A 15,845-nucleotide genomic window follows, 5' to 3' on the forward strand; every position below is an offset into this window, starting at 1 on the left:
AATGTTCATTTGCAACTATTAACTTCCGAAATTAATTCTCTGACTGAGATCATTTCTTAAAATTCCTTGGATTATAGTCTATTTACTGTTCTTTTCGAGTGGTGGTATATTTCTACGTATGTTTGTACAAGTAGATGTATATGTTTTGTTTAAAAATGAAACTAAGCCACAATTTTAGCTTTGTTTTTATAAAAATGAGAATAAATTCACATGATAATATAGAGAAATTTCTATGTATATGTATCCTTCAATGTTGTAGATTGTATCTTTGTTGGACCCTTATATTATAAGGTAAGGGTGGTATTCGGGTCGAGTTAACCAGGTTCGAATCGGATCACTGTAATACAAACACGAATATGACCCGTTAATAAATGGGTTGAAATTTTTAAACATGAATACGACCATGATCATAAATGGGTTATCAAATGACACATTATTAAAAAAGTTATAAATTATTTGAGTTTGTTTTGTAAATGAGTTTTTTCTTGTGAATTATAAACGATTTTTATTTTATAAATAAGTTAGTCAAGTCATAAAGAGTTTAATCGGATTGTAAATAGATTATTGTGTCATAAATGAGTTAATCGAGTTTAGGTAATAAATATGAATATGTCCCAATTAATAATTGGGTTAGATGAATTGATATGTTTATGACCCAAAATTAATTAGTCTAAATCTAAACCATTTAAAAGCTGGATTACCGTGCAATTTTTTGCCACCCATACTTATAATTTCATAATTTCTCATTTATCTTCACAAAGTACCCTCAATTTCTTAATTATTAATAGATTTTTTTAATTCATATCCTTCTAAAATTTCTTATTTGGATGTAAACCCTGCTAAAATTAATATTTGCATCTATATGTGTTAAAAGTTAAAACACTTGGTTTTGTAAGGATAAATCCCGTGTTTATTTCTTTTCGTAGATATGCTTTAAACACTTTTCTCACATCTATATCTCTTTAATATTGTCTTTATTTCATTACATTATATTTATGTTTTTAGTCTATTAAATTACTAAGATCTTAACTTATTATCGAAAAGTAACACAATGGTATAGGTTTTGAAAGGTATACATAAATTTAGTGATGTGATCAGAGTCTAATCGGATCGAATCATAAAAATATTAGGCTCATAGATTGAGTCTATTTATCTTTTAATTAATTTATACTTATGTAAACCCTTAAGGCAAGTATAGTTAGATCATGTAAGTCACTAAGGCAATTTTAATTAAGTCATATAAGTCTCTAAAGCAAGTTTTAGTTTGAGTTGTATAAGCTTTTAAGGCTAAGTCTGAGTATGACTCATTGTACTCGACCTTTATATATAGAAGGGCTGGGCTTTATTCATCGAAGAATCCAAGTATATCCAAGCATTGAGAATTAATTGAGTTAGTTTTTTTTTATTATCACATTTATCATTTTTATCGTAGCTATTAGATTATCTTTATTTTCGTAGGAGTATATCATAATCGTAGAATCCTCCCAAGCACCTAAATCCTAGCCACCACTTTCCTCCAGCAGCCACCCTACTATACGACCGTCCACTACCACCTTTGGCCATCCGCCACCCTCCAACGACTGCTGCGACGTTAAATATTTACCGTTTTGTCCCGTTTTAACTTTATTCTACTATTTTAATTATATCTTTTTATTCAAATATTTAATTTAGGTGAAACTAGAGCCATTAAAACCCTGACTCACGAGGATACCACTACTTAAATTTTTATAATTTGTTTATGTCCGGATCTATCCAAATATGGTCGGTAACATTTAGAGAAATATACATTAAAATGAGAAACTTTGGAGGGGTATATATGCCCAAGAAATAAACTTTTTAAATTGCAAAGTAATGCATCTACATAGAAATTTATATTATTTTCTTTTTCTTACTTGTGGTTGTAAAAGTTAGATGAGAATGTGGTCCTCATACATTAATGGCAAAATCCCCACTACCTAAGATGTAAAGTTCAATGAAAAGTGAGCAGGGAGTGCAACTTTTCTCATATCTCTATTTTTATTCAAAGCCAACTTTATCAAATTTAAAGCAACTCCAAATCAAGGTCCAGAAATCTTTTCCCTATGCACACAAAATTGTTGATCTTTATTCAACAACCACATTTGTTGCTATGGGCATATACAATTTGATCTCCATCTAAAGCTTGGGTAGATCACCAAGGCTGACTACATGATACACTTTAATGTAGAGAAAAATTATTACATGTAATGATGTAAAACATTTTCATATACTTCTATAATTATTGGTGATTTAACTGCTTCCTTCAAATTCATGTGAAAAGAAGATTTCTTCAGTTGGCAATCAGTTTACTATCCATCCCATTCCACATCCTTTTTTATTTTCCTTTTCTTCTTCAAGGGGCACTGATGATCATGAAATGAAAGACTCCTTTGAACTTTGCATGATTCAGAATAAAGCATTCTAGGCCATAGCAGACTCCAATTATTAAAGGTTACTAATGATTCTCAGGAATCACTCCAACTATCTTCATCATCATCATCACTTGCGACAGCCTGTTAGAAAATATAGATACAATAAGCAGGAAAAATACCAGGAGCAGAAAAGAGAGGACAAAAAAGGACAAAAAGGACTCAGGAGTTGTTTCTCAATTTAACAAGCAGCACACCTGACGGATCGCATTAGCTCTCTCCAAGATGGCTACCACCTTTAAGTTTGTCGAAGGACGACCCATGACGTTTGGTCTCCTTACAAGAACTGGCTTCAGGTTAAAGGACTGGCACAGTAAATAGTAATTCATAGGTCAGATTTAATATGCACCATCCAACAATTTACTTATATTTTGGAAAAGAAAAGCTGACCTTGTTCCTTATTTGTTCTAACATTGAATTCCTGTTATCGACCATTGACTTGTTCGAAGGCTGAACCATCTTTGATACCTTTCTCAACTGCAAATCATCCAGAAGTTTTACGTTAGACATGATGCAGCTCTTACAATGGCTGATGTAAAATGTGGAATGTGCGTACCATGATTCTATCATGAGATATAACTTCAAACAGGGGGTATTTAGGAGGTTTTGGAATCGGAGGAATCTTATTTATCGGTTTCTCTGTTTCCAACATTGGTGCACTGTTATCTTCTAGAGTGGATGAAGACTCTTTTCCTGAGGATATAGAATCATGCTTAGAACTTTTATGTTCTTTGCTAGGTAATGTCGTCGACAATTTTGGGAGTTGTACACCCCCAACACTAGGACCATCAGCGCTGAATTTATGCTTTTCATCTTCCAAAGTTGATATCTGGACTGGAGTTGCAGTCTGCCTGATCTGTTTATTCCCAGTTAGAAAATCATCGAGAGATTGCTCTTTCTCCAAACTTGGTTGTATCTGGTTAAGTTTGGAGATAGCTTTCTCAAAACCTAGTGTAAGATGTGAAGAATTTAAAGCTCTCCAACTTTCATCATATGATAGTTCAAGGTTTGAAGTGCTTTGGTGTCCTACTTCTGAAAAAGGATTTGGTGGCTGCATGCTTACTTCCCCATATGCTTCATACCCATATAAACTGTTGCTATCATCTGTGGATGATACTAGAAATGGGTTCACAATTGTTCCTTCCATTTGTAAGATATCATGATAATGACTTTCATCATAGATATGTGCCTGTCTGTTCAAGTTGTGGGTCATTTCTTTCTCCAAACTTGAGCTTACATAACCAGGCATCTTGCTTTCAGCTTGTACTGAAAGTGCATACTGATTTTCTGACTCAATCTCCTGTACCTGTAAATCTTGTAAGGGATTCTTCTCAATAGTGGCAAATGCTGTAAATGGATTTGGTGGAGCGAGGCCCAGGGGTCGAGCAGTTTTTCCAGAAGAAAAAGGTCCTACCTGAAGCTTTAGCAGTCTCCACTCAGCTGGAGGAAGTGGGGGGAGTGGTGGTATTACTTCAGTATCTTCAGAAACAGCAGCAATACCTTGAGATTGAGCGTTGAAGTTTGGTTCACTAGAAAATAGTCCAAATGACTGCTGACTATTCTCAAAGATGATTCCAGTAGGCCTTGAAAAGAACGGTATTGGCATTTTTCTAGACCTGGAAGCCAATCTACTGTTAACAATTTCACCACAATATTTAGGTGGCACAGAAGATTCGTTTTGGCGATCCTGCTCAAATTTAGTTTCATTTGATGGAGGTACAACTACATGGTCGATTTCCCTATTGCTGACAATAGCATGCGAGTCTGGTCCTGCACAAAGTGCGGCATAACTTTCCAATGAATTATATCCAATTTGCACCAGCTGCCCATGCACGGCTTTGTCCAATGAAGGTACTCTCAACTCCTTATTTCCACTATTGTTGACGACGAAATGCAAATCTCTTCCTGGTTCTTTTTCTAATTCTTTGCTTACAATGTCCCCAGGGTTACAATGAATATGCATATTTTCACAAGATGAAACATTTTCAACTTGCCAGTCAGAAGGTTCAAGATGCTTACTATCTTCCATGGCAATCTTGCCAGGAGTCTGTAGGGAAGATTTTGAATCAAAAGAATTATGACTTTCCAATATATCTAGTGGAAACCGCTCTCCAACAGGGTCATCATAGTTATGAAGATCACTTTTCTGTTCAGAAGAAGGAGCTTTGCTAAACTGGAAAGAATGGTTAACATGCTGACCAGTTTTCTGAAAATATAATGCATTAGCAGCATCTCCTCTTTGCACTTCTATAGAATCTTCAAAGGGATCTGAATCCTTTATAGGAAAAAATATAGTTGGAGGTGTGATCTCTTCTGAACTCTGATGAGAAGAATTTAGAAAAGATTTTGTGCCATCATTATTTTCAATGTATGATGTATCCACGGGGATGCTCCTGCCAATGTTGGGATGACCATCGGCTTCTTCCAGCTGAAGTGCATTTATGTGAGAAATGTCATCAAGTGATTGAGTTTCAGAAGGCTTAGATGAACTTAGAGTGCCTGGCTCAGAATTTGAAAGTGTAACAGCTGAAACCTCTTGCACCTTTTCTGGATTCAACGTGTATTTAGTATTTATCTCATTCAATAAAGTAGTACTCTTTGGGTTACATTCAACAGTGTGCAGCAAATCTGTTGCTCCATGACAAGCACTTTGTTTTTGCAATTGAACATTTAAGATAGATGCATATGGAGAACAGATTGTATGAGAATTTTCTACAGCTTCACTTATAACACCCACAGTTACTGTACTGTCAAAAGGAGTCCCAATCTGTAGATCATCCTCTAGAATGTTGGATATACTTGCATAGTCATTGTTCCCAATCTGCAGATCATCCTCCAGAATGTTGGATATACTTGCATAGTCATTGCTGGCGTGCATGGACCCCTTTGTCAGCTCTTGTTGTTGGTTATCGGATTTAGAAGGTTGAAACTCCACTTTATGTTCCAGGTCATTAGATTTGCCTTCAGAAAATTTGTAACCAATTTTAATGCCCACTTCTGATTTAAGAGTTGCTAAATTATCAAGTGGTGCAACACTATTATCGATCTCTCCAGTTGCCCCTTCAGGCTGAACAATAAAACCAGCTTCCATCTCCTGCTCAGTAGGATTCGTTTTTTCCTCTCTCACATAATTAGCACAAACTTCAGGTATTTGAAGGCTGTCTCCTACATATTCTATACCTTGTTCAACAACTTGAGAGTGTTGATCATCATGTTTCATCTGTAGAAGCATTTTCGCCATATGTTGTAATGAACCAGATAAGGAATCAGAGGATTTGGTAAGTTCTTGACACACTTTGTTACCATTTCCTTCAGAAGGAATAACTGAGTTCTTGGACTTGCGTATTGACTCATTATCCACACAGCTCTCCTTTTTGTGGAGAATCTTAACCGGAGAATCTGATACATTGTCTAAATCTATAGATTCCTGAGCTGCACCGACACTCCCATTAGATCTTAAATTAATGAGAGTATCTGTTTCTACTTCTGACTCCATAGTGGTGAGAGCATCTACATAGTTGTCCGGTTCAGTAGGAGGATCATCAGATATATAGCCACTGGTACTGCCTACTGTTCCACTTCCACAATCAGGCAAATGGTCCGTCTGATACACCCTAGAGGTTGAAGGAGTGGACAGGACTTCACTAGAAGGAGAGTCAGCTGAACTGTCTTCAGTTTTGTCTTCATCCTCGGAAAAGGTACTATTGTGATCTATCATGGACAAAGTTGAATAGCTTGGTACTTCAACAGAAGTACCGGAAAGTATGGCTGAGAAGTCTTTACTCTCTTTTTTCAGCTTCTCCACTTCATTAGTCAGTGAACATGCTGTATTATTCTTGACAGAAACTTGGATTGGCTTGTGGTTCATGTTTAGTGCAGCATCAACTACAATATCTCTAATATCAGTATCAGATTCACGGGAATCAGCAGATTCCATTGTGACATTGGAGTGGTTTGTTGATAGATCTCTATGCTCTAGAGAATCCATCTCAAGAAGATGCTCCATACATTTCCTGAAACTCTCTGTCTCTAATTGATTCAGCTTTCTGTGTTTCAATTTCGCACGCCTTACAGAAATCTCTTCTGAAAATTGATCAGAAATCTCATTCTGCAATCTGTTTGTAGAAACCATAAAGTTGGTCTGAGAAAAGAAAAAAGAAAGGACAAGGAAACATAATCTCTGAAACCAAATTAAGCAAAGAATAATTACTTGGGGATGAAGTTAGACAGCGTCAGAGACTTGGAGATCTCAGCATTGATTGAATTTGGTCCTGTATTCTGATAGATAGGAAAGGAATGATATATTCAATACGCAAAAACAAAGTCAGTTGGTTTCTAGTTTCTAACATTCTCTAGTATCTTAAGCTTTTTAAATCAATTCTTACTAGTAACTAAATGTTTCAATCATGGAAAAAGAACAGATGGTGATATAGGGTAGTTTAAACTTTTTGTAATGAAAATTATCTGTCATCTAAAATCATATTAATAGCTACGAAACCATCTAAAGATACATACTCAATATTGCAAAAAGAGAATAGCAACATGAAGCAGCATTATTTCAGTGCAACAGCACAGAGTGTGAACTTTATGTCAAAAGTAAACATCGTGTTTACCATAACTCTGCGCACTCTCCTTTCTCTGTGAGCATCTTCTTGCAACATGCCTGAGGAGGCTAAGTTCGTCTTGAAGAAAGATGGATCAGAGAATCTTTTCAAACATGCTCCAGCACCAGCTATATCAAACCTAAAGGAATAAAGGAAGATTTACTGATGTAATATACTCTCTTGAAATTTGAAAAGGAAAACTATTTCATACTTGTCTAGCATAAATAATTGTGGAGGCTCATGACATTCTTTATAAGATTCCATAATAAATCGAGGCATGTCTCCTCTAGTTATCAGATTCTGGTCCAATTTGAGATTAGGATGCCAGTCGATACCTGCAAATTACAAAATAACATTACAATCAGAAAACTAGAGTCCCTTAAGGATAAATCAGGAGAATTTTTTTTCCCTCCACAAGAATATGGAAAAGTTCCATTTATGTTGCTCCAACATGTAACATACTGGAGATGATTCCTAGAAGATAACATGCCACAATGTAATTGAATCCAATGAAACTAGATATTATGTGCTATGGAGTGGATATAGAAGCATAACTAACATCTCAGTTACTTTGTATAGATGATATGCTCATGCTAAGCTGTTCAGAACATACTGTTCATCATTAGCGATTTCTCGTAATGCTATTGAGTTCTCCATTACATCTATTTATAGAGAACTACTGTATCACAGCATCTGAAATTGACATTTATGGCCACATTCCTAGTGTCACTCTCTCGAGAGCAGAGCTCTTATATTAGTATAGAGAAGCTTAACATTTTTGAAGAGAGAATCTTTCAGACACAACTTACCCATGTTACAAGAAAGCTTTGAATATTTTTTCTGAAGGAATCCCTTATCAAGTGATGGAAACTCTGCCTCTAGTTGTTGGACGCGGACAATCAGCCCATGTCCTCTTGCAGCAGCACCAATTACTTCTTCATGCAAACCATGAAATATCTCCGCAGCAAACCTAAAGAGTCAAATAAATGTGCCAAAATTTCAATACCTTATAAGCACCATGCTGTGTTTAGATTCAACTACAGAATACACACATAACAAACACTTTATCCACAAACTTTAAAAGGAAAACAATATGATGAAAAGAGGAATTGGTGGATAGAATGAAACGTCAAGTCTTGTTAAAAGGAGATCTTCTGGGTAGAAGGAAAATTGTATGATGAAAACTAAATATTTGAGTTTCCAATTTACCAAATAGAGGCCTTCCGTACCTTCTAGAGCACCACAAAGGAATGAATATTCTTTAGCATTACAGATCTGCCTAGAAGTTGGATCTCAGATACAGTCTTATTTATCTAAACTGAAGGATAGTCTCGATTTCTGTAAGTCACTACCGCATAGAAAGTAACCAAATTGTCAAGCCATCACCACAAGAATTTAAGAGTTTTCCTGTTTCTAAAGCATTGGGGATCATCTTAGGAATCTAATAGTGATCTTTACATAATCTAAAAATCTAGCAGTGCCTTTAAATTTTCTAAGATGTAATGCTTATGATGCAACCAAAGTGCATTTTAGCATAAAGATATCATAATCTATATGCACTTTTTCTCCTCCAGAGTACTGAAGTCATCGACCATACAATGAACTAGATGGATTATATTTTCCCATATTAATAAGCTGTTCGAATTGAACAACCAATCCATTAAATCATCTCAATCCAAAACCAACATCTTGTGTTCATTGGTAATCTACCGACATATATGCATGAAAATTTTGGCCAAAACATTTTGTCATCCATCTAAGAAACCATTAACTCAATGCATTCCAAATAAAGAGAGTACCCACCAAAATTCCAACAAAGAATCCAACTTTTAAGAGGAAAACAGGGATACAGAACAAAATAACAAAATCCAAGTCGAAAAATAGAGCAAATGAGAGAAAAGAGGGCGAAGACGACATACTCTGCGAGATCTCCAAGCTGCCTGAGAAGCCCCACGAGCCCGGCCATGGCGACTCCTTCGAGAATAGCTTCTGGGTCATCTTGGTCTCCAGCTTCGCTTAGCTCCGGCTTCCCCAATTCGTATTCGTTCTTTATCTTGTATCTAATCATGGGCATCTCTTAAAATTCTCGAAACTAAAGCAAACCAACTTGATAAAAATGGCAGCCCGATCCTTCTACTTGGTTTCTGCTACATTTCAGCCATTAGAGCACTGCAAGGAGAAAGAAAGGTGCCTCCTTTCTGTTTTCTTTCGTAATTTTTCTACGTGCGTTCTGGGAATTCTAGTCTTTGGAAGTGGGTCCCACTCGTTAATCGATTAAATTAAGTTTAAAAGGTGTGCATATTAAGTTGCTAATGACTCATTACGATCATCTTATAATCTTGTGAACCGTTGTGGCAGTTATAATAACTGCCAAAACCCAGCTTTGCTTGACAATGGCAGATGTTATAGAAGTTCTGGAGGAGGAAAATTTTTCCATCGTATTAAGATTTTTAACCTTAAATTCTTGTTCTGCTGTATAAGATTTCACGGAAGAGTGGACATGAACTTGATTCGTCTATTCAAGCTAGTATAATGAATTTTTGCTTCTGCCACAGATATGTTTGTTCAAAAGTAAAATAATTAATTGGAAGCTCTTTAAGAGAGCAATGAGAATTATTCCATGCATAAAATTCCATAGGAAGACCTTCAGTATAATACTTGGTAGTTACTAACATTTGGCAAAAAACCTACCAACCCAGAAGTTGAAATCTTTGGTTAGAAACAAACCACTACATGCCAAATCATGCCAATCATGTTCTCTGCCCTTAAGAATTTACACATGAGATTTGTTCATCCAATCAAGGGTCTCACATGCGCATTTCATATTACAAATAGTTGCTTCTAATCCACAAAAAGGAATCAAAAACAACCTGCTGTTCCACCACCCAAGGTCAAGGGACCCTTTTAAAACTACTAAAATACTCACCAAACAAGACCAAGATACCAAACTCTAGCAATCATGGCAGCCACTACGTAGGCCTTGTTCCTCTTATTATTATTATTATTATTATTATTATTATTATTATTATTATTTTCTCCCTTAGTGGGGAGGAAAGCATTATATCTCTTTGCCTTCAAGCTAGAGTTACAATGTGTTCTTATTATCCTATCCATCAATAAGGAAAAAAGCAGGCAATAACCCCACCATTTCTAGTTTGTTAAAAGAAATGCTAAGACAAAAGAGAAAAGGACATTGGAATATTCATTTAGTTCAATAAAAGGGCATTTTAGAAGCCATAAAACATTTTAAGCAAGGCTAAGTATCCAAGTATGAGATAGAAAGAAGGTACACTGTTACGAGAGTACTGGTACAAAATCTTTGGCTGCTTCCGTACATCAATTTCTCGGTCAAACACATGGTTTTGCATTTCGACCAGTAAGATAGTCTCAACAAGAAAGAGATCATCACTTCTTTGCGTAGGTTATAGCCATTGGGTTCTGCGGGGTGATCTTGAAGGCCTGAAGAGCTTGCATGGCAACAGAGGCCTGCATGTCGTCTCCAAACTCCACAAATGCAATTCCTGGTTTTGCTTCAATCATCCGAACTTCTCTAAAACCAGGGTACTGTTGGAAAAGGATCTGTAGCATCATACTTGTCGTCTCATGAGGCAAGTTTTGGATAAAAAGAATGTTGTTTGGAGCAGCAGCAGGCTCCTGTGAACTTGTCTTTCCTTGGCGAGAGGCTTGAGAAGCCTATAAAAGATAAATAGTAAATACAAATAAACTTCAACTTGCCAGCACATGAGAAAAGTGTACATTAAACTATCAAGATATAAAACTGAAGATTTCAAATCTAATCTGGTTCCCAAAGGACTATATTTCCTGTACGTACAACAAATCGAGAGCAAACTGCAACCAATAAGTTGCACCAACACCAGTAACTGACTTTCAAGTGCTAATTAAATAGGAATTTGACAAACTCAGGGAGCATCGTTAGCACCTCCCAACATCAACTCAAAGATTCTACTCTTTCATTTGAACCAATTTAAGCACGAATCTTTTAAATTTTAATAGCTAATGAAAATTTTGAGCAACCTTAATATCTAGTTGGGAATTGATCATATTTCTTGTTGGTGTTTCATCAGATATAATCATATAATGTAATTATGTAAAAGAAGGTAACAGGAACCACCACATTTATAATAAAGTTTCTATAAAGAAGGGAAAGAAGAGCAATCTGTTTTATATAAATTTTGGTCAGCAGACTAAATTAAGGGCTAATGAATCCAAGAAAGAGAGCCTCATTGGTGTATAGATCATTGCAATTTGCAACTTGCAAGGAGAATTTAAAACGAATCACCTTAGAGCTTTTTCTTTCTTTTCTTCACCTAATTGTAAGAGCCAGCATAAGTCTCATCTAATAATTTATGATTTTGTGTTTCAAAGTTTCAAGCTTTAGATTTATAATATAATGTAGACATACTATTTTCATGACAGGCCAGGTCCAGGTGACATGAGTGAATTGCTAAAAACCACTTTGTTTGGCATTAGCCAAAGGAATCTTAATTTTGCCCAGTTGGTGATGCAGAGAAAGACATGCCAAGATTAAGACATGGCAGAACAGCCGGTTGCAACACGTCTAGAGACAGAATACATCTGTCAAATGAAAATAAAATATAAAGCAGCCACCCATTAAATTCAAATCAACTTATTTAACCTATTAAAATGTCTTGAGCCCATAAACAATGGGGAGTTTTAGAATATAAAAGATGAAGACTATGCTTATCCAACAGCTTAAGTTTTTAGCTTAAGTATTTAGAATAAGTAGTGAGTTAACAGGCTCAAAGTGACAAAAGGAGCCAAGTGAAAATGACTCGCCACCAAGAAGGATTATGGGCAGAAGCAGTGGCAACCAGAGGTGAAAGAAGAGTTGTAGCTCAGTAACAAGGAGAAATTTGCATAAGACAACAGATTACAACTCAATAAAGCAAGAAGTTTGCACAATTGTGGACATGCCTAAAGGTGCAAATCAAGGCATTTTACAGAAAATGTAGGTCTGTGAAGCATCTCACAGTAACACCACAACCCCATTCATATGATATTTCTTTGATTAATCAACTATTGGTATAACTCAAAAGACTTCAATATCCTAATTTTGCTGTTCTTATATCTTACGTAAATTTTCAAAGCATAAGTACATATTAAAATGTCTTGAGCTATTCAAATGTCTTCTTTGACCTATTAAATTCAACTATTGGTATAAGCTAAAAAGACTCTTCTATATCCTAATTTTGCTGTTCCTATATCTTAAGTGAATTTTCAAAGCATAAGTACGTAAAACTATCATCTACTTGCCATGGCCTATTAATCAACAAAACAGCTAACACTCTAGATGTTGTCATAGCAAAATAAACCAGATCTGCACATCGAAGTGAAAATGTCATGCACATATTAACATATCAAGCATCTCCAAAATACTTTTGTATAATTGAGCACTACTTTAACAAATCTATCTTGATGCAAGTGTGTGTGCAAAGAAAGGAAAAAAAAAGAAGATATCCTTTCCATCTTAGCCACAGAACACAGGACCATTCATTGGAAGAATTTCCTTCCAACCGAGTATGGAATGTGTGTTAATTATGGCCACTGAACTTATATCACTGATAAAGACAAATGCTGGAAATAAAAAAGAATTTATTTACCAGTGTACCATATTTCCCTAATCTCATAGAAAAAGAGTTGAGATGCAAGCAGACCTTATTAAGGTTGCAGATAAGTAAAAGGAAAGGCTAGCTTAAAGAGAGATGTAACAATAACTTACAGAAATCCCTCCATTATTCTGAGCACTTGGACCATTTGAAGCAGAACCAGCTTGCTGTGCCTCTTCAGCTCGTTTTTTCCTCTCAGCAGCTACAATCGAGATATGAAAATAGGGGGAAAAGAAACAAGTCAATGGAAGTCATTTTTTTTTAAAAATTACGAATAGGTTGTCCTTTTCTCAGTAATATCTAGAAACAAGTAAAAAAAAAAAATCAAATATTTGGAGTCCCTTTCACGATAATGTGATTGATAAGACTGAAACTTATTGAAACTAAGGCTGAAATTCATTGATCAATGCTAAAACATGCAAGATTTTTTATTTCAGCAATTGTTTCGGACTCCACTATTGTCCAATATTCTGACCTATATATCAAAATCTTAGCAACCCCCCTTCCCAATCAAACAATATTTCTTCTTATTATTATCTTAGTATGTGGCTTAAAAATACCCAATAGAGTTTTATACTAGCATATTTGAGCCAACATGACAAACAACAATCCTTCCAGCCTCTAAATTCCATGAAAAAAGCTAGGCTATATCTGACCCATGTACTGCACCCAGAAACCATCTTAGCATAGTCCAAGAATGCAATTAAAGCAGATAAGATATACACAAGTCACCTTTTTCTTCTTTCTTCTTCTTCTTTTCTTCTGGGGCATATGTTCCATCAGCCTTTGCAACACAATCTGACTTTGTTTTAGCATATTGTATTCTCTGCACCAAATAAGTAGTTCAAAAAGAACCAACCAGGTTAATAACAAAAGGCACCAAGTCCACTATTAAGTAATTACCTCATTACAGCATTTTATGCATAAAAGTGATGGACATAATTACTACATAAATGAAAGACTCAGTACTACTAGCATATTTATTGTGCGGCCACAATCTAATCTCGAAATTAACATCAAAGAAGGAGACGAATAAACTATAAAATAGCTTTTCTCTACATGGCTGAATGGTATGAGCTTAACTTGAAACAAAAATATCAACATGCATTCTCTTAAATTGCAATGACTTACCATTGGCTTATCATAAAATGGGAAGTTCTGCATTTGGCGAACTGCATTACTTGCAGCTGTAATTTCACTAAATACTATCCAAGCCTGACCTCGAAGTTTGGTTGTTTTTAGGGCCACCACATCCAATATCCTTCCATATTGAGAGAACAAAGCATAAAGAGAACGTTTCAGTTCTGTAGAAAATTTAGAGAATAATGTTAACCAAAGTGCTCTTAGTACCGTCCTATCAAAACTTCAGGATGTATCTGAAAAAATTAAATATCAAGAGAAAGTGAAATAGAATTTTGCATGCTATATGCAAGCAATACAAAATGTACAAGGTAGAGTTCTGACTAATGCAATACAATGATCCAGAACTAAATAAAAACAGAACAACACAAGGAAACTGCTACTAGAATATATCAACTAACAGTATTTAACAATAAGAAACTGAATATTATGTCGCTCCTCTGAACTGTTTCTTTTTTATTTTTAATCTCCCATTGGTTACACTAATTTTAAGTCCTATACAATATATTCTTATGGCATAGGATGCACAAAATTACTGTAAGTTGGTCGTACGATATGTGTGTCAGTGTTTCAGACATCAAAAGTTATTACCTGATGAGGTCCAGTGGCACAACAGAAAATGCATAACTTTGCCCAGAAGATAAAATAAAGAAGGAATAATCCTTATCCTAGTAGGATTCTATTCAATTTTATTGAAAAGGCATCAGCTCAATAGTCTCTCCTATTCCTACTTACTTAGAAAGCCACACTGAAGTTCCTTGCTGACATGTCATATTCAGCAGCGGGTCTAATATTCAATGCAAGTACATTCAGATTCTACATGTAATTCAGTTTGGGACATTCAAGACAAAGGTTCACAGGTTTCAAATATGCCCCAATTTGTTTAGCATGGAAGATGCTCACAAACTATTCAATCAAATACCAGTTCAACTAGGAGGTGCCAAGGTTCTATAATTCCTTCCACACACACAGAGGAAAAAAAATATTGGATACAGCACAATGGTCACCAGCTTCTTATCAGCTCAACGGTCATACCACAAGAATCTCCAATGTTTCTCTCTTCACGAACACGAATTCTAGTCTTCTTTTTTCATATTGCTATCTTCATTCTTATTTCGCCATTTCATACTATAAGCAAGGACTAAGAAACCCTAAGCAAGAAGTAGGATACGAAAAGGAAACACGCCCATCTGCATAATCCACTCAACAAGAAGATAGAAGCAAAAAGTACTTGCAACCCCTAAACTGAGAGGAGTAAGAGATGGCGAGCATGAGTACTAGTAGCATCCATACGCATAATCCACTCGATACAAAGAGAAGAGCTCAAAATCACTCGCAAGCAACTGAAGCAAGTAAATAATGGAACAGAAACCCTAGTTCTCGGTAGAAAGCTACAATTTTCTTTTGCTAAGATCAAAAGAAAAAGGAGAGAACAAACATTACCTTCCTTCTTGACCTTCTCATTGATATTCTTTATATAAATCGTCTGATTCGGAGGAATATCGCCGGAAAGCATCGCCACCGCCGCGAGAGTGAGAGAGAAAGAGAGAGACAGAGAGACGGGTGGGTTTAGAGAAAGAGAGCCCTCACTCTTGCGGAGCTAAAGTTGTGGGTATCGTGCGAGTCATGTACACCTATCATTCCGTGTACTGGCCTGGCCACACATGAAAACGGACGGCCCAGATTTGCTAGTTCTTTTGCTACAAAAATTACAAACATTCTTTCTTTTCTTTTTTCTTTTCTTTTTTAAGAAAAAAATAAATCACTAAATATTCACTTACATCCCTTTCCACAAAGAATTCTTAGATTTTAGTAAGGCGACATTTATTTTATATATTCTATATATATATATATATATATATATATATATATAATAGAGTGCATAAAATTTATACGAAAAATGCATACAAAAACTTAGTCTTGCTATTTTAAAAACTTAAGAGCATTTTAGTGCAAATACTCATATATCTAATATGATCATAATTGTGGTAAGACTGTCAAGCTAG

At 35.6% G+C, this 15,845-nt stretch overlaps 2 protein-coding genes across 2 annotated transcripts; both read right to left on the minus strand.

Moving 5' to 3' along the window:
- Positions 1 to 2,073: 2,073 nt before the first annotated feature.
- LOC140790216 (uncharacterized) lies at positions 2,074 to 9,241 on the minus strand. Its single transcript, XM_073140192.1, has 9 exons — positions 8,971 to 9,241; positions 7,861 to 8,021; positions 7,263 to 7,386; positions 7,061 to 7,190; positions 6,658 to 6,725; positions 3,004 to 6,562; positions 2,838 to 2,924; positions 2,645 to 2,752; positions 2,074 to 2,531 (listed from the first exon to the last, which is right to left on the minus strand). Exons 1-9 carry the CDS (start codon positions 9,123 to 9,125, stop codon positions 2,484 to 2,486), a joined length of 4,440 nt encoding a protein of 1,479 aa, XP_072996293.1. The 5' UTR covers positions 9,126 to 9,241; the 3' UTR covers positions 2,074 to 2,483.
- Positions 9,242 to 10,229: 988 nt separating this feature from the next.
- LOC140791514 (U2 small nuclear ribonucleoprotein B''-like) lies at positions 10,230 to 15,431 on the minus strand. The gene is made up of 5 exons (XM_073142127.1): positions 15,283 to 15,431; positions 13,831 to 14,003; positions 13,432 to 13,525; positions 12,813 to 12,901; positions 10,230 to 10,744 (listed from the first exon to the last, which is right to left on the minus strand). The coding sequence occupies exons 1-5, from the start codon at positions 15,353 to 15,355 to the stop codon at positions 10,457 to 10,459; spliced, it is 717 nt and encodes a 238-aa protein (XP_072998228.1). The 5' UTR covers positions 15,356 to 15,431; the 3' UTR covers positions 10,230 to 10,456.
- Between the last annotated feature and the right edge of the window lie 414 nt (positions 15,432 to 15,845).

Source organism: Typha latifolia, chromosome 6 (assembly GCF_019914945.1).
Source record: "Typha latifolia isolate L0001 chromosome 6, TyphaL0001v2, whole genome shotgun sequence".
Lineage (NCBI taxonomy): Eukaryota > Viridiplantae > Streptophyta > Magnoliopsida > Poales > Typhaceae > Typha > Typha latifolia.

Excerpts from the sequence above, each read along its gene's own strand:
- LOC140790216 (XM_073140192.1), bottom strand. The coding sequence starts at position 9,125 with ATGCCCATGATTAGATACAAGATAAAGAACGAATACGAATTGGGGAAG. Across the intron at positions 7,387-7,860 it reads AAAGCTTTCTTGTAACATGG|GTATCGACTGGCATCCTAAT; the intron begins GTAAGTTGTGTC and ends TGTAATTTGCAG. Across the intron at positions 2,925-3,003 it reads TATCTCATGATAGAATCATG|TTGAGAAAGGTATCAAAGAT; the intron begins GTACGCACATTC and ends GATGATTTGCAG.
- LOC140791514 (XM_073142127.1), bottom strand. The coding sequence starts at position 15,355 with ATGCTTTCCGGCGATATTCCTCCGAATCAGACGATTTATATAAAGAAT. Across the intron at positions 13,526-13,830 it reads CATTTTATGATAAGCCAATG|AGAATACAATATGCTAAAAC; the intron begins GTAAGTCATTGC and ends TATTTGGTGCAG. Across the intron at positions 12,902-13,431 it reads GAAGAAGAAAGAAGAAAAAG|CTGCTGAGAGGAAAAAACGA; the intron begins GTGACTTGTGTA and ends TCTCGATTGTAG.